Source organism: Anguilla anguilla, chromosome 10, assembly GCF_013347855.1.
Source record: "Anguilla anguilla isolate fAngAng1 chromosome 10, fAngAng1.pri, whole genome shotgun sequence".
Classification (NCBI taxonomy): domain Eukaryota; kingdom Metazoa; phylum Chordata; class Actinopteri; order Anguilliformes; family Anguillidae; genus Anguilla; species Anguilla anguilla.
The window spans coordinates 20,864,331-20,883,364 of record NC_049210.1 but is presented as its reverse complement, the minus strand read 5'-3'; the positions used below and the strand labels follow the sequence as shown (position 1 = coordinate 20,883,364).

Sequence of the window (19,034 nt, the reverse complement as noted above, 5' to 3'; positions counted from 1 at the left end):
CACTGACCCCACAGTTATGACCCCCTAAGCCCGCCCCAAAAATAGCAGAGCAACCCCAAGAGGTGCACAGGCGCCTAAAACAGGGGGGTGAGCGAAAGAGTGCTCATAGTGCAAACATATTCATTTCACACGAATGACATCCCAATTCACCCAATCAAACCCACATCGTTGACCCTTGAACCCACCTCCCCCCCACCCCCATTCAAAACTATGGCAATGTCCTAATCCCCCAGCCGCCCCCCCAATGAGCCCCAGCTTTCCCCACTCACCAGAGGTGGGTTTCAGGCGCCGTGAGGCCACTTTCAGGTGCTTGGTTCGGCCAAGGTCTTCCCCCAGGAGGTAATACCAGCCGGTCACTTCCTACAACACGCACAAATCGCAAGCTACAGTCAGCACTGCACTGGCACAGAGAATGCAAAAGCTGTGTGTGTCTGCCTGAGAGAGAGTGGGAGAGGCAGAGGGAGAGAGAGAGAGAGGTAGAGACAGAGAGAGAGAGAGTCAGAGAGAGAGAGAGAGAGAACTGCACCCTATCATGTATGTGGGAGTGAGAGTGACAGAGTGAAAGTGTCTCTCACGAGCTCGACGTTGGTTATTAAATATCTCTGCTACTGTCTCAAGATGTTCTTGACCATGGCTGACACCACCCCGAGCACAAGTGCCACACCAAACCCTCCCAGCTTGGATTCTCTGTGATCCCTGAGAACTGACAGTTCATCTGTCTCCAGCAGCTGATGCTCAGCGCTAGCGTGAGCCAGATGGCTGTTTGTTATATAAAGACGTCCAGGCAAAGAGAGGCCAGCCCCCAACCACCACAGGCAAAAAATCCAGGTTCAGAAAGTAAAGGTCCTCCCCATTTATTTTTTTATTCCAATATCCTACAATTGCTATTTATTAGCACAATTGCTCAGCCAGGAGGTAGAACTAATCATCTGGCTGAGTTCATGGGTGGAAGAAACACAAAGTGGGACTTTTACTTTCTGAGCCCTGGATTTTCACCACTGCTAACCACTGATCCTGCTGCACAGTTTCAACCTGTGCAGACTCTGAGAGAAACTGCCACACTCCACACCTATAAACAAGCCTCAGAATATCTGTCAATCACATGAGGTATGCACATAACTTGAATTGGTGTAGGAAGCTACACCTTATCGATATTGATGCAAAACAGGAAGACATATCCTAAATCCATACTTTGCTTAGATAAAAAAACTATTAATGCTGCAATACTAAAATAAAGAGCAAAACAGAAGAAAAATCTGAACAAAATCAGTGATTCACAAAAGAGCAAATCAATGCAAAGAAACTCCCTATTTGGAAAGCCAACATTGAAAAATAATGAATGTTCGTTAAATTACAAATCATTTTCAAAGCAGCAATGGACCCTAAAAAAAGTCAGTGAATTTTACAGAAAAAACAGTCTGCAAAATAGCAAAGGTACAAAATTGTAAACAGCTAAAATGTATATAACTGGATTATCTGTGGTGAAACACAATAATATATTTCATATTTGTAAAATATACAGCCTGCTACTGTGTGCTTATGAAACTTTTGCAGTTATTTACATGGTAAATTTCTGGCAACCCAGTATTTTCCATAAAATTAACTTTTTTTTTTTTTTTTTTTTTTTTTTTTTACAGTGTAGAAAATGCAGCCGACATTCGATCCTACAGTCTTTTCCCTCTTAATCTCTGCTTGCTCTGGCTTTAGGCCTAAAGTGGACACAGTAGCGGACACTCTGAAGAGGGACGGGAGTGTACAGCTCTACATTCCCTCCACATTGAGTCTACAAGTAGTTTACAAGTAGTATATTTACTTGGTTCCCCAGACAACCAGAGAGGAAATGCGCACGCACACACACCTCTGTGAAATATACCTTAATGGACAGTGAGGTGAAGGACCTCACAAACGCAAGCCTCACCCCTACCCAAGCTCCACCTGAATTGACACTCACCTTTGCTGCAGTGATGAGAGAGCGCACCCCAAAACTCATGCAGCCCAGAAACTCACTCTGTCTGCAAAGACACACAGAAAGATGTATTTTGGGAAAAGCAGACACTTTCTTCTCCACAGATATAGAACAGCAAACATACAAAGAAAATTAACCTAAAAGCAAAATCAGTAGACAGCTTTGTAAAACAATTTGTGAACAGCAATTCTTTCAATAAGCACTGGCATCAACAATTTCACTGAAACTAAACCACTAGATACAACAGAACGAGCTACTCCATTGTCTACTTCTTTATTGATGTTCATAACTTCAAAAGGCTTTAACAAAGTTGACAACCAAACAACATTTTATGAGTTCTGTTAGCTGAACAAGTGGGCATTCTGTAGAGAGAAATCATTTCAAGGTCAATTTTACACCAATATGTTTCCACACATAGTTTTTAATGTACGAAACAGCTTGCCAGGTCACGCAGTATAAGCAGAGAACACCTCAGCGTGCTCAGGACCCGACTGGACACGGCGTTAGATACGCCCTGCGATACAGCGAGCCGGGCATAATGGCCTGCTCCGGCTATAAATCATTCTTATGTCCCGAAGAACAATAACACTTGTGAAAGGCTCAATTACTAAGCAATAAACTCCAGCTATCAGGTTCACCACTTCCCCCCCCTTCAGGAAAAGCTGGTTGGCTGGAGACACAAATGTAACTACAGCAGTGGCAAGGCTGGGAGGCTCACAGAATGCTGAATATTACCCAGTGTGCAGATGAAAAGTTTCGAGCTCATCCGCTCCCCCCGTCCCTCCCACCCCAACTCCCGTTTCCCTCACTCCTGAAAAATCAATCTCAAGTGTCAGCTTTAAAATCAATTATCGAACCCTGCCAAGCACATCATATTATAAATTGAGCGCTTTCCGAGAATAGCCTGCAAGACTAAAGGTGTGACAAAGTTGCCGGGGGAAACGCAGGGGAAGCTCTTGGATGGACATACCGCTCGTTCATTCTTCTGCGGTGCATTGACATTACTGTCAAACTGAAAACCTTCCCCCAGGTGTCAATTATCGAGGTACCAACAGACTGCTCCCAGAAGTTACCACTAAATGTATAAATTCTATCAGAGGTTAAATAAAAACTAATTTACACTCCCATCCACATCTCAGAAGGTCACTCGCACCCCCCCTCCAAATCCTCTAAGATGTTGGCCCGGCCACAGACATTTTACAAGCATCTTTAGAGACAATAATTCGGATTTTCTGCATGTTAGGGTGCTTTTAAATTCTAGAGTGTGATTAATTAATCGCAAAATGGAAGGACCTCTTGCCTTCCTGCCTGCCTGATTCCTTATCCCACTTTCTGTAAGAATTAATAGGAAGAAGAATGTGGGGAGAGAAAAAAGGTGCAATTCTGAAGAACTGAAGTTAAATTCAATTAGACAGGAATTTCCTCACATTTTTAGTTGCATTCCGCATCTAGATTTTGCATTCTTGAATGCAAATTCTGCATTCTCCATTCACTGTCCTGTGAATTGTCCCATTGTTTTGCGTTCAGTATTGCATCCAGCATTCTGTACTGTCCATTACCATCACGCAGTCTATATTCCACATTCGAACTTTGGTATTCTGCTTTCCGTGCACAGTTCTGCATTCCATATTCTTCTTCTCTATTCTACACTCAGCATTACAGTCTCATCATTCATTCAGCAGACACTGTTGTCCAGAGAAACTTACAGGATGTTGTATTCCGTGCTGTCCTTTCCATTGCCCATGCATTGAATTCTGCTTTCTCCATCTGGCAATAAATCTGCTTTTACACTGATCTGCATTTTGGCTCCTTCTGTAACTTGCCATCGCCTCTACATAAAACTTTTATTAATTCTTTGCAATACTTCTTACTCAAAAGAATGACAGAAATATGTCATCTTTATTAGTTCAAATCCTTTGGCATTTCTGTGGTAATGCCTTTGAAGACAGCTGAAATGTCAATGGCTTTTAAATGAGCTAATAAAGATGTATTTTCTCCCCAAGTGACAATTGCACTTTTATATAGGTGATTTAATTTAATTTCTCATGTTCACCTTGAGTGCTGCCTGGGGAACAGCGTTTTCTAAAGCCCTTTTTCCTGGAACATCTCGGAAAGTTACTTTCTAACTTAAACCCCTTTTTAGCAAGGCTAAAATGGCAATACCAGCAGGCAAAGCACACAATGAGAGATTCACAGTGAGTTATAAACAGGTTTTCTAAAGGACCTGTCAGAGGGCCAGTGATATACAGGAGACGGATGTGTTAGACACACAGGCATCGCAAATAAATACAAATCCAGCCTTGCAGCACTTGGGGAGGGACACGCGCACACACACACACACACACACACACACACGTATACACGCAGTCCCTGGTTGTGTGAACTAAGTTAATCTTGGATGAATGATCAAAGTTCAAATGGTCGCAAGTGTGCCATTACTATATTATTATTCATCTGATCATCTGACATCTTTATTCACTATTCCTTTTACTGTTCCGCACTGACACATTATCACACTGCATTATTCACAGGGAGGGATTTTACTGTACTAATTCAGTTTAAGGGTGTGACATCCAACTGCTAAGCCAGATCCACCAAAATTACCTTGACGTTCGGCTGCGATTCCACACAGTGACCAGCAGTCTCTTCTGATGGTCGTCAGTACCAACAGCACTGAAAACAACAGAGGCACAAAGTGTGAACACGTTTCTGGTTTCATCACATCAGGCACATGCGATTCATCACATCACCCAAGGCCCTGCAGGCTCCCGGCCTCTAATCATACACAGTCCGCCAATCAAACAGCAGGCAGCCAATCACGCTGGCAGGAAAGCAGGCGGGCAGGTGGGCAGATTGTCAGGAGGACAGACAGACGTTGGGACTGCCCCAGAGCTCTTTGTGAAACATTTCCTTCATATCAACAAATGGCAAAACCAAATAATAAATAGTGCTTTCATTTTTTTATTCTATCCATTTTTTTTTCCTCCTGTGTGTACTCCCGGTAAATAAAACTGGCAATACCTGTCCCCGTGCCATCTCAGCATGGGCCACTCCCCCACGTGTGTCAACCGGGTGCTTCCAACCCCAGGCAAAGCAAGACACCACAGCAGGGATCTATTCAGTCCTTTGTGTGTGTGTGTGTGTGTGTGTGTGTGTGTATCTGCTGTGGTATGCACATCAATGGAGAAACGTTCAGTAAAAATGATTATGATAACTCACAACACAAATGTTTCATGGAAGACTGGACTCTTGCAGTCTGGAACGGTCTTCGTTTTCTGACGGTTCTTGTTCTCGCTGTCTGGGATGATAACCATCTGACAGGAGAGCCGAGGGAACACAACAGATTTGGTGTAATGAGACATAAAATAACAGGAAGGCAGGAGCAGTGCTACATTCTTGAATTCTCAATCTCTGACATCATAATGAACCCATCTGACTGCAACATTGGAGATTCTCCAAAACCAACCAGATGGTCAGGTCCATATCTTGTTATATGTACAGTATGACCACTGTGTTTAATTTTCTTTTGTATGTATGCCGAGTACAATAACTTTTGGGGTTACAAGTTCCTTTGGGGAGCTAAAGCTCTGTCTCATGTTATCTTCAAAACTGAATGAAACTGCTAAATTTGGAGTTAAATTAGAAACTCTAGAGCTTGTTGTAAAAACAGCATCTAGGACACTATGATGTACCAAGGTACCAAAGGCTGGGTTAGAGTTGGCTTAAAGTGGGAATGACTAATCACTAATTAATATGAGCTAAAATATGGACGCTACTGTGATTACAGAGGCGGTGAACCAAGCCGTGTGAACAGTGTAATATGACAATACCTTGTGGTCGTGCCACAAACCAAATGTCTTGTAATTTTTTTGTTTCTTTCTTTGGATAACAGTGTGCTTAGCATCAGTTAATCACACAGAGAGAAGATTGCTTTCAGAACCCACCCCCCTCCCCCCCACCCCCAGCTGGCTGATGATATCACTAGTGGAGAGGTCACAGATCCTCCTGACCCCTGTGGGGCTAAAACGTAGGATTACAGCCTCGCATTCCACGAAAATTAACCATATCCCATCATCCCTCTGGGCTGTAGCACTCTCCCAACCACAATGCTCTCAAGTAAGAGTGTTTTTGGGCAAAAGGGTGTTCAACGATTTATAATTTTCCTGCTTTGAAAGGGTTCAGGCTGGAGCTGTTGTTTTAAGCTCCTTCTCAGAATTTTAAAGATGTACTGTAGTATGTAATCTGAAAGTTAACTCTTGTAGCACACACACCTGTATAAACATAAGTCTTATTCTGATATTACTACTTGAGGGCTTTGTTCCCCAACAGATTGGTGATGGTTTATTTTTAAAGGCTGTCAAAACTACCATTTCTATTCCATTGGTGTGTTCCAAAAGGTGGGACACTAAAGACTAAATCAGTGGCTAATTCTGTTGCATGTGTGGATAATTCTCATTGAAACTGGTCCATTTTAATCACTCTGACTGAGGGAAATGATGCAATTTGCATCTATACATAACCACGCCCACAGGGATGGCTTGTCACGATCTAGTTACAGTACGGCACAATTAAAGGTTTTAGAATTCCATGAACAGAAAGAATACTGCCCAATAACCAACCCTGAATACATTTCGAAACAAACCTTGACGTAGGAGTCACACGTTCTGTACTGCTTTCCCATAAGTCCCCTGGCCTCCATGACTGTGAATGAAGATTAAAATGTAAAATGCAGTCCAACGCTTCCCACCTTAAAACACACAAAGCAAGTAAAAATGTTCTTCATAGAAAACTGACAGACATAGTGACATAGACAGAGTGAAAGCACAAGGGTAGTCACTGTTAATCTCTCATCAACTCATTCAACACTTCATCACAAGCAAACAGATTCACATCTCAGAATCACCATTCATTACAAAATGGGAACTCCCTGCTAGAGTTTCCTCTCAGTTTGTAATCATCACTGCAACAGTGCATCAGTCAATTTCCTTAGGCGTGATCACAGCAAAGATGCCTTATTTAAAATGGCCACCAAACAATACTCCTACTGACAGATGAATGAGATTTGAATACATGCTGTATTGCTCACAATACTTACTGTGCATGATGAGGAGTTCATTCTCAGGTGTGATGGACAGTTTAAGTTGGCCTGCAGACAAGGAATCAGCAGAATAATTGTATTAATTATATTTCATATCCTAGACACTGGAACTTCTGTACACCCTTTCTATAGAGGTCTTCTCTTCCTTTTTTTATAGGCCTCCATGTTAATAATCATAACATGGAAGCACTAGTACATGAACATTAGCCCTCTTCATTAAATTCCCTGATCAACCATAGGCTGAAGTGTCTGATGCAAAAATAATAAGCCTGTGCTGTAAGTCTTGTCACATTATACCCCATTTTCATAGTGACACCTTGACAGAATTAGTGTACTCACTGCGGACAACTATCAAGGTTTCCATTCAACTATAATACAAGAGTGTTCACCATGTTTTAATGGGTTTTTCCCAATCATAAAAATGTAGTATGTGGGCCTAAATGTTTCAGTTGGACATTGGCCCATTCAGTTAGCATCCCAAAAGAAATGACCTTCCCTAGGTCCCGCCATTATCGCTGTATGAGGGGCAGCCAAAGCGGTGCCATTCTGTGTCAGTTTCCTTCTTTACATTTCTGTGCATAGAACAGAGTGCAATCCTAAATCCCAACAACTCAGCGGTCTCTGCTTATGGCACTGTGGCAGACAAGACCAGCGCTCAAAATACTTTCTTTACGCCAAGACTTTCTTCCGTATCCGGGGGCAACGAAGACTGCTGCGCAACACACTTCCACCTCGTACCGTCGGGGCTGCCTGTGTTCTACTTACAGTAGCTCTGCGGTGTGAGGAAGAGCCTCAGGATTGTTCATGAATTTATGCCTCTTTTTGACAGATGATTACAAGCCTAATTAAGCAGTGAGGAATACAGACGCATACTTCATGACCAAACAGAAAGTTTCTCTTCCCGCCTCTCATTCTCCTCTCAGTCGTACGCGAGAGGAGAATGTGCTGAGCTTGCGAGCACTTTAAAAGAGTGAAGAGAACGCAGGGCTAAAGCTCATACCTTGAGCGTACAAGATTAAAAGCATTCATATATATAGCTAGAGACTGTAGTGAGATTTAACCGTTTTAAAGGCAGTCAAAAGCACCACTTCCATTAGGTGTGGATTCACCTTACTTTCAGCACCAAAAGGTGGGTGACTGAAGTTTAGTTGCTAATTATGTTTGATTTTAAACAATATCACATGAGTGTCAGGACTGTAGTGAGATTGACGGCAAGTTCTACCTGGAGCCCACACGAACGGCCACACTCGCACACCCTATTCGCAAATATTAATGTTCACGCTCACATGGCCACCTTAAATCAGCCATTTGGTTACAGGGAGCACTGACAGGGTGCGGAACTGCGCACGAAACCCTGCCTCTTATGCAACGAATGCCGTATGATTCAGCTGGTTGGCTACGAGGTGAAAATGAGCAGCAGCTGGCTGCGTGAGCTCGGAGAGGAGAGACTGCGACCGTCTGTGAATTCCCGAAGGAATGATGCAACGATTGCTCTGTGCTTCCTTCCTATAGTTTATATGTCCAGCCTCTTAAGCGGCCTAAACTTGTCATAACATTAGAAAAGAGAAGATGAAAGAAAGGAGGGGAGAAGAAATGAGAGATGAGACAGGAAAAGAAAGAAGGGGAGGAGAAAGAAGAGATGAGGGATGGAAACGGAGAAGAGAGGAGAGGCACCATCCGCAAGAGGCACCCTGGTCCCAGAAAAGCTGCTCAAAAAAGAGGTGTGAAAAAGAGATTGTCATGGCGATGAAGTCTGCTCAGCCAAAAGACCAAGAGCTCCCTTTCACCCTGAACATCCGATACACCAAAAGACTGACATCCAATAACAGCGGTTAAAACAGACCCGATGAGGCGATCGGCAGATCGGCAAACTACAACAAAAGAGTCACACAGGCCGTGGTTTGGTGCATCCGTGTTAGTCACAATTGCTGTGTGGAAGAACTACAGCAGATTTGCACGTATGATAGGACTGTGCCAGTATGCTCCCACGTGGCCAGTGCTTGTGGTCTCTGTACATACACAGGGAGAGATACAACCGCACTTACATTCAAGCCATAATACTGTTAGATACAGAAGCAGTGACTCACATTCACCAAGTACTAAAAATAAAAACTTTGTGCACAGAAGCAGAGAAAGAGAGAGAAACAGAGGCAGAGCAAGAGCGAGAGCAGAATCACTCTCGCATTTATGTAAACACTGAAACATAAGCTAGTCAGGAAAAGTTCTCCAAAGCAGGACAGCTTGAGGGATGGCAAGAGAGTTAAAACTTTTGAGAGGGAAAAAAAAAAAAAAGTCTCTCTCTATCCCTGCATCATTCCCCTGACTGACACAGAACAAAGCACAACCTTTTAAACAGCAGGAGCACCCGGAGACCTTTCAGCTGTTCTGTTCACCCCGTTGCTTCATTAGCCCTTCTTCGCAGCCGCAACAGGAACGCAGCCCTTCCGAAGGTTCGGATTCCATTTTACCCAGGAAAAAAAACACTAAATATAAAACCTGAAATCCGACGTGACACCTGGGGAATAGTAGCGCAAAACTTTTCTGTGATTTTCAGCTCCCAGGTCTGCGTGGATATTGCTGAATCTGTTTTCTTTGATCAGCCACCGGTTAAACAGGCACCCCTCCTGGACCCAACACCACACGCATAACCCAGATCTAAAAGCCAGTTATAAGAAGCACCGTATTTGTTGTACTAGTTCTTGAGCAGAACTGCACATAGTTACTCCCTGCTCAGAAGCATCTATGACCTGAAGAGCAGAACCTCACTGAAAAGAGTAGTTAGTAGTTAACGCAGATAGAGCTCCATTGAGCGATTGAGGGGGAACATTGATTACACTCTGGCACTGTATCATCTAGAGGTTTTGTCCCTGAGGCTGACACTAGGGGATTGCTGCTGTGCCAGTTTCCCAGGGGGCAACTGGCAGCTTATGGGGACGAGTGAAACTGACGCACCACATTTTTCTCCCGCCCCGGTTTTTTCCAGTCCCAAGTTAAAATTGCTACCTGTCCCTCTCAAGTCCCCATAGCGCCACCTGCATCTCTGCGAGGAGCACTGCAGCAGAAACGCATTCCACCGAAACACATGCTTTCCTTTGATGTGCTCAGTCACGAGCCAGCAAGCACCTTCCACACTGTAAGCCACGCTGTGCCAAAGCAGAGCGAGTGTCAACCAGTGGAGAGGCTCATCCATAAATGACTGCCACGCATATCTGGCAGTAGGGATCGTTGGGTCGGTAGTCAGGCATTAGCATGTTGGGTCCTGGTGCACGAATGGGGAGGAACTAGCGAAGCTGCAGCACTAGCCAACTTAAGCCTACCACATCCCTAGCGGGATGAGGCTAAACGTGCACACTATTGTGGAACCTCAATCAAAGTCATCAGGCTACATTACATTACAGGCATTTAGCAGATGCTCTTATCCAGAGCGACTTACACGAATTGTCATCTTACACAACTTGACTTACTGAAGTCATCAAGGGCTGTAACACTGATTTAATCGATTACAAAAAATAAATCTATTTGAATTTTGGCATGGTGACTAATCACTATCATAATTTAAGATACTAATCATTTCCCCAAAACTGATGACATACAGTAGTACAGCTATTGTAGATAAACAATTTCCCTTCCCAAAACATACTTATTCCTTTGAATGTTTGGGGGGTGGGCAGGTATTTAGTAGAATTTACTTTACAGTGATAGCCAAAAATCATTTGTGAGAATGAAATGGTTGCGAGCATTGTTCAAATCCTTTGTTGCATTAGACCATTCAAAACTAAATACAAAGCCATTCTTATTTTTTTTTAAACTGATAGAGTAAACAATTAAAAAATAATTGATTGCTGCAGCCCCGAACTCAGCCAATAGCATAAGCAGGCTTAATGATATGTTGACCATCCATTCTGAGGCCCGCAACTGACAGTACACTCGATTGAGCCGTTGCAATATATACAGTAGAATTGTGCATTTTTAACACGCTGTGTGAACAAGGCAGCTTTAGAGCTCCAGGAGACGGGGAACCCAAAACCATCATTAGCACTGATTTGCACAACACTGCAAGCTCCCTCAGTGAACTGCTCCAGTTCTTCTCTGCTGGGGATGTTAACGGATGAGCTACAAGGTGCGCATTAATAACTTTGCAATATTCTCTTGGCACAGAGCCATGTTTAGGGGCATCTTATAAACAACACGATTGAGAAGCAAGATAACTTTACCAAAGCGAGTCGGCCTTGATTTAAGGTACAAACGCAGCGTCCCACAAGGGAGTGAAACCCGCAAGCTCCTGGAAACAAGCCCAGCTCGCTCTTTGCCATACTTTATAGCTGTCAAATTTGCATTTGTCGGAATTTTCATTTTTATCACTCCCATTTCAATTTGTACTCCTCCCTCGCTCCAAGGAAAGGTTGAGGAGCACCTGTTACCATGGACACAGAAAACATACGGAACACACTCTCCCCAACCCAAATGTGGCCTTTTCATGGTGTTTTGTAAAATTTCAACATTTGATCAACGTCTCTTTTCCTCCATTGTTCGAGCGAATGGTGTCGGCTCACTTCTCTACTCGTTCACTCCCTTCATCCAGCTTCCCTCGCCTGTTCCAAGCCAGATTTTCTTGCCTGTCCTTCTCGGGGCTCACATCAACAACACACGTTAAAGACCCACACTTGTCATGCCAAAAAAGTCGGTCCTTCAGGGTAGCCGAACGTAAGGCGAGAATGTCAGGCATCCCGGCTTTGGTAGACCACACGCAACCACATCCAGAGCAGTCCGCTAACTCTACAAACAAGCCCCTTTGTTTTTGTGTTTTGACGCCAGTTCATTGTTCCCAAGTATGTAGAAAGCCAAGATTCCCCATATACTGTAACAGAGACCAATGGATCTGTGCACCAAAGTCAGTCTACTTTATATCACACGTGGGATTAAAGAGGAGCCCCTTCCAGCCCCGAGTGACCCGCTTGGAACTGCTTAAATGAGGAATTCCACGTTAAGAGTGAACAGAAAGTTTGGCCCAGATTCTGAGCAGCAGAGACACATAGGGTCTTGCTTAGGGATGGCGTTAAAACACTTCAGTGCCAACTGCATGTGATGGTCACCTGCTACAGGGGTGATCAAGCCAACCGCCACAAATTTATTAAACCAAAAAAACGACTTGTGATTGCTCAAGTCTGGGAAACCCCGATTCAATTTAGACCTCCTCCAATTTCCCCTCACATTCCATCAAATCTTCAAACTGCGAGTTATTGAGCCTGAGCTAGCAGTTATGCCGTTACTAACAGACATAAGCAAATTCCCCTCGCTGTGAGATTTCGCTCTTGTTAGCGGTTATGCCCTTTCTCGCACACATGCATAAGGCCAGATCCCCTGATAATAAGCCATGTAGGCTGTACAGGTGGCTATCCGGCTTCTCACATGCATACAAAAGATCAAGTCCCTAAACAGTGAGTCACGTAGCCTGGCATAGCAACTTCAACATAAACATTCATAAGATCAAATTCCCTCAGTGACCAACGCAGCATGTGCTAGCGGCTATGCTATTACTCATAAACATTCATAAAGGTCAAGTCCCCACACAGTCAACCGTGTAGCCTGCCCGTTTCACACAGTCCTCAAGTGTCTGACCCTTTCAACACTGCCCGCCTCCACTTTTCTTCCTCCCTGAGTAGTGATAGCAGGTAAAGTCTGAAATATTAAAGAGCTAGCCGAGCGACGCGGAAGCGTCTCGCTGCTCTCCCCGCTCGCACGCGCTGAATAATTAAGGCGCAGAGAAGTGAGCGGCCCTAATGAGCTGCTAATGAACGCGGCGGAGAAACACTCCCTATATTATTCATCAGCCTGGCAGGCAGGATCATCCACAACAATGCACACGGCCCACATCTTCGCCCGATTTTCTCAGACAGTCGTTTGTGTTCAGCACCTCGCCAAGGTGCACAACAGTGTCCCTGCCCCTGACACTTCCTGGTTACAGCCCAGCATACAGCTTATGTTTTTTTCATATACACTAACAAAAACTGAGCAACTTTTGACATAAAGGACACAGTTAACAAGGGCTGCAACAGAAGTCTTTTTTCGTTGTTTTCGTTAAAAACAGCATATGCTTTTCGCTTTCACACATTTCCTCTTAAATACAGAATCACATGTAAGCAAATGCGCGTTATAGGTGGGAATAGCACATTTAATGTGGGAAGTATTTAGACACAGAAAAGTGTTGTAACACTGCTGCAGATTTTCTCTTTCCTGCCAGCAAAATCCATAACGCTGCTAAGTGTCTGAAAGTGGCACAAAATAAACACACACACCCTTAATCCACAGCTACACAGCCCTTAAGTTATCACCTCAGCAGAGGTGTAATGTTAACTCAAGGTGCGCTTAGACTCATTCCAAATTAAACACAATGTTTAATGTTTACTTCACTCCGCTTAACCGCTCTGTAATCACACCTGAAAGGAAGGTCTCGGCCCGGGACTGAGAGAGGCCGAGTTTCCCCGCAGACAGCCCGGAGCTCAGAGGCGGGCGCGACAACGGGGTTACGGACGCGCTCGCCAAACTTACCGAAAGTCTGCAGCAGGAAAGAGTCCTGGGCGCTGGCAGGACAGGTGCCCTGAGAGACCCTGCGAATGGCGGGATCGTCCATGGAGCCCCGTCCGCTGCCAGGGCCAGAACAGAAACTCAATGCTGTCAACAGCAACGCAAGGGCCAGCTGCCCCACGCAACACAGACGGAGAGAGGGAGGGGGGAAAGAGCGAGGGAAAGAGATATAAAGAGTGCTAGCGGGGGGAAAAAGAACGAGACGGCTTTGTTCCCGGACTAATCCTCTCTTGCATGATCAAGTGAAGTCATCCCTTCTGTGACAGAATAAGCGGAGCGGAGACGCAGAAGGAGGGCAGAGGAAAGTGAGAGAAAGTCACGGAGGGAGTTTCCACGGCACAGGCAGTCCGCACAACGCGTTCTTAATTGTTAACCGCCTTTTTGCTTCAAACAGAGGGCAAGGCAGGGCTTATTCCGATTGGTCAGGGGCTGCTTGTTTTGAATGGGGTGGGGGAAGGGGGCGGGGGGGCTAGGGGGCGTGTAGCAGTTCCACCTGCTGCTATGGGAAACAATTGAAAGCCCTGCGTCCCCCAGCTTCCTCTGCTAGGCCGGCAGCGCTGCTCCGGGTCACAATAAAAGCACCACGGAAGGATCTGCGCTGCCGGCCTGAGGCAAAACCTGGACCGGAATATGACCCTCGAAGGAACCGTGCTCATTAATGAAAATGTCAGGGACTACATTTGCTGGCTAACGAGTTATACTCTAAGACAGGGCCCTGGTCCTCTACAGTCAAATTGTCTGCTGGCTTTTGTTAGTACTCAGTACTTAAATCAGTCTATCAGAGCAAATTATAGTTTAAAGTTTATTTAGTTTATTTATTGCAGACAATGAAAAAAATGACAAGGTTCCATTTTCTTTAGAAATCCTCAGGTAAATATAAAATGAGAAAATGACTCACATCGTGCTGCAGAGACACTGATTTGGGGCAAGAAGCCAGAACAAATGGTCCTACGTTTCTGTACCACAAAACTCTGCTGAGGTAACGTCCACACGCTTTTGCTCAAACACAAGGAGACCTTTCATGGTAAGGCTCAACAGAATTACTTCAGCTAATGGCCCATAGATAACCGAGAAGGAGGCAGACGGCTGAGCTCGTTGCACACATTTTGGTCAGTCTAAAACGGCATGTGGCTATATGATTTTATCCCTGACAAACAAACACAACAGCTAAAAGGTTTAATGTCCACTTGTGTAATAAGTGTAAATCCTGTATTGCTAAAAGTAGAAGAACCACCTCGAAAAAATGTGGTATGTCAGTGTAATAGTACCTATGAAACATCCCTGAAAACATTTGTATTGCATTAAGAGTAATACATTACATGGTGCATAAGTAAGACTGTATTTATACAGACTTCGAGAAACCAATGGTTCAGCATCTGTGACACAGCAGGTTCCACTGTAATGAATTCCGCACCGAGTTTGTCCGTCTGCCAGCTCTCTGTTGCCAATATGTAAACACTTAAAAAAAATGTTTAAATCCCAGGCCTCTGATTGGCCCACTGCGTTTGTTTCCGTTGGCAGACTCTGACCTTTACAAGTAACTCATTGCCTATGTTTAAGGAAGCAATGCCCGTCGCAGGTCCGAAAACAATCCCAACGGCTATCAAAGAAAGAGATAAGCGCCGCGGTTCACCCGTCCGTTCGGCGAACGGCGAAGACGGCCGCCTTCGCGTGAGGCCAGGGAGGGAGGGAGGGAGGAGACGCAGGACATCCGCTCCCCCACTCAAAATCTCCTAAGGAAGCGAATGATTGTACGGCAATCAGACATTTCAGCGCGCACTTCACCCCTGATAGAGATCCTCCTTCCTGTCCATTCTCTTTGCTTTCCTTTCTCACGGGGCCCGCGATTGTACTCGTCTCCCTGAGCGGCGTTCAGCAGCGGCGGTCCGCTGGCCACGGGGCGGCCGCGACCAGACAGCGCCGTTCGTCCGATTTTCCGCCCCGCCGCGCGAGTTCAGCGGGCGCGGGACGCCAGTCGCTTTCGAACAGATTGGCGCTTCGGCGGGGTGAAAAGGCAAGAAATGATTTTGGGCATCAAACAAAAAAAAAAAAAAAGAAGCTCAGCTGTGGTTGGGCAGGGAGACGGTTGTAAAAGGGTTCCGGTTCCAGTGTAGCGCGCGAGGCAACATGGCGCCGCACTGGAACGCCTCTGCTTCTGACCCGATGGAAACGGCCCCTGGCGCTGAGGCGCGTTTCTGCCAGCGTGGCTTCGCACTCTCAAACGGAGCCGGACCGCTCCGTCCGGCACCGCCCCGGTGCGGTCTTCAGCCCCAGCCCCAAAGCCTGACTTGTTTTGTATCAGAACAAATTGACGAGAATCCGGTAGCACAATGGCCCAGCGTAAAACACGCTCTACAAATTACGCGTTTTCAAAGCCTGTTGGGCAGCTTTGGGTGAAATAAGCTCTAAACCGCTGGCTGGTTTCTTTTATTTCAGTGAGTACAATGCCCACTGAACACTATGCTTTCTTGGACAAAGTGTTGTGGCACTCAGGCAAAAAAAAAAAACTATTCATAATATGGGAATGGAAAAAATAGAAATGTTAACCACACACTGCAACCAACATCCGTTCATTTGAGCTCACGAGCAGACCGAACAAAGGCAAAAACGTAACTGCCTAAAATTAGAGACATTACAGAATTAGACAGAAATGTGATATTATACTTTATAGACACCAGAACTAAACTATACTCCAATAAATGGGTTTTATGCCCACACTGCTAATGACAGCCACTTTCTCACAGGGTAAGTGCCAATGCACTGATTCAGAGCTGACCATTTACAGAGCAGGGCAAGCCATTGAAAAGCTAATGCTTGATTTTTCTTTATTCAGTTATATCCGTGGAAGGCGACACCTTTAATTAGCGAGCCCCTAACTTTTGCAAAGTGCAGGATTTCAGGAAATTGATACCAATTCACGGAAACTACTTAATGTCTATCATCTTATTAATCCATACATGGCTCTGGACGAAAGGTGTTATCCTGTGCAGCAATTCTACATAATAAAAGCTCAATCACCAAACATCAGAGCGAGGCATTCCCACATAAGATGCTCTGTAACGTCACTGCAGAAGGCCAATCAGTGTTGTTTAATATTACACGCCACATAAAAACAATATTGCAGGAAAGGAATTCAGTCAGGAAATGTTACTACCACACATGGATAGCATTCAAGCAACACTGGAATGCTGTAGACAGAGAAGATGAGAGAAACACTGGAGGCTCTGTACAGGCAACTCTTCAACATCTATGACATAGCAGGGAGGAGGATCAAGGGGAATGCAAAGGCTTGATGCATGCACACACACACTCACACACGCACACAAACACACATACAGACACACACACACACTCACACACGCATACACACACATGCACACAAACACACACACACTCACACATGCATACACACACACGCACACAAACACACACACACTCACACATGCACACAAACACACACACACAAACACAAACACACGTACAAACACACACACACACTCACGCACACACGCACACACTTATACACACACACACGCACACAAACACACATGCACACTCACACATGCACGAACACAAACACACACGCACACAAACACACATACAGACACACACACGCACACATGCACACGCACACACAGACAGACATACACACAGACACACACGCGCACACACACACACACACACACACGCATGTGTATGTGTAGGTGTATGTGTATGTGCACGCGTGTGAGAAAATAGCCATGTTATATTCAGCCAATTGGTTAATCAATTCAGTGGCATTGTGATTGCAACACATAACACTGCAGGATTCTGGACTCACATCTGAGTTGCATGTACCCCGCCCACCCAATCCCGCCGCAAAGCCTCTTTTCCTTTCTTGGACAAAACACTATGATTGACAGGCCCAGTCTCCTGTGAGCCACCGATTTACATTAGCCCTTTTAAGCCATTGCTCTTGCTTTCTGAAGAGTCGCACACCAAAGCAGCCCTCACCTCTGCCCTGGAGCAGTCCCATCCCTCACCTCTGCCCCAGGGCAGTCTCAGCCCTCACCTCTGCCCCAGGGCAGTCCCAGCCCTCACCTCTGCCCCAGGGCAGTCCCAGCCCTCACCTCTGCCCTGGAGCAGTCCCAGCCCTCACCTCTGCCCCGGAGCAGTCCCAGCCCTCACCTCTGCCCCAGAGCAGTCCCACCCCTCACCTCTGCCCTGGAGTAGTCCCAGCCCTCACCTCTGCCCCAGAGCAGTCCCACCCCTCACCTCTGCCCTGGAGTAGTCCCAGCCCTCACCTCTGCCCTGGAGCAGTCCCAGCCCTCACCTCTGCCCCAGGGCAGTCCCAGCCCTCACCTCTGCCCTGGAGCAGTCCCAGCCCTCACCTCTGCCCCAGAGCAGTCCCAGCCCTCACCTCTGCCCCGGAGCAGTCCCAGCCCTCACCTCTGCCCCAGGGCAGTCCCAGCCCTCACCTCTGCCCCAGGGCAGTCCCAGCCCTCACCTCTGCCCTGGAGTAGTCCCAGCCCTCACCTCTGCCCCAGAGCAGTCCCAGCCCTCACCTCTGCCCCAGAGCAGTCTCAGCCCTCACCTCTGCCCCGGAGCAGTCTCAGCCCTCACCTCTGCCCTGGAGCAGGCTCAGCCCTCACCTCTGCCCCAGGGCAGTCCCAGCCCTCACCTCTGCCCCAGAGCAGTCCCAGCCCTCACCTCTGCCCCAGAGCAGTCCCAGCCCTCACCTCTGCCCCAGAGCAGTCCCAGCCCTCACCTCTGCCCCAGAGCAGTCTCAGCCCTCACCTCTGCCCCAGAGCAGTCCCAGCCCTCACCTCTGCCCCGGAGCAGTCCCAGCCCTCACCTCTGCCCTGGAGCAGTCCCAGCCCTCACCTCTGCCCCAGAGCAGTCTCAGCCCTCACCTCTGCCCTGGAGCAGTCCCAGCCCTCACCTCTGCCCCAGAGCAGTCTCAGCCCTCACCTCTGCCCCGGAAACTCGAGGGGTGGATCTTCCTCCTCCTGCGGGGCCGCACGGCTTGGGCTGTCTTACAGGGCGTGGTCTTAACTCTGTGCTGGGGTACGGCTACATGTCCCTGGGGTGTGGCTGGACCCCTTCTCAGGGGTGTGACCGGACCCCTCCTCTGGGGTGTGACCGGACCTCTTCTCTGGGGTGTGACCGGACCTCTTCTCTGGGGCTTGGCCAGACCTCTCCTCAGGGGTGTGACCAGACCCCTCCTGAGAGGCGTGACCGGACCCCTCCTCTGGGCTGTGACTAGTCCCCTCCTGAGAGGTGTGACCGGACCCCTCCTCTGGGGTGTGACTGGACCTCTCCTCTGGGGTGTGACTGGACCCCTCCTCTTGGTCACACCCGGGGCCTTCTTAGAAGGTGTGGCTTCACTCCTACTGCAGGGCAAGG

The 19,034-nt window shown here is 46.7% G+C and overlaps 1 protein-coding gene across 3 annotated transcripts in view; it reads right to left on the bottom strand.

Annotated features, from left to right (window-relative positions):
* LOC118237513 (regulator of G-protein signaling 3-like) overlaps nucleotides 1-18,678 on the bottom strand; it is a 121,172-nt gene extending 102,494 nt beyond the window's left edge. The window contains exons 1-7 of one of the 3 annotated variants that reach the window (XM_035436293.1): nucleotides 18,600-18,678; nucleotides 7,062-7,112; nucleotides 6,609-6,667; nucleotides 5,186-5,280; nucleotides 4,571-4,639; nucleotides 1,952-2,012; nucleotides 270-360 (exon numbers count right to left, since the gene is read on the bottom strand). In XM_035436293.1, coding sequence (XP_035292184.1) covers nucleotides 270-360; nucleotides 1,952-2,012; nucleotides 4,571-4,639; nucleotides 5,186-5,280; nucleotides 6,609-6,667; nucleotides 7,062-7,068 — 382 coding nt within the window. In that variant the 5' untranslated portion in view covers nucleotides 7,069-7,112; nucleotides 18,600-18,678. Of the gene's footprint in view, nucleotides 1-269; nucleotides 361-1,951; nucleotides 2,013-4,570; nucleotides 4,640-5,185; nucleotides 5,281-6,608; nucleotides 6,668-7,061; nucleotides 7,113-9,409; nucleotides 9,556-13,613; nucleotides 13,933-18,599 lie in introns of those variants that run through there. The other 2 variants (XM_035436292.1, XM_035436294.1) reach the window with 2 other exon arrangements.
* Between the last annotated feature and the right edge of the window lie 356 nt (nucleotides 18,679-19,034).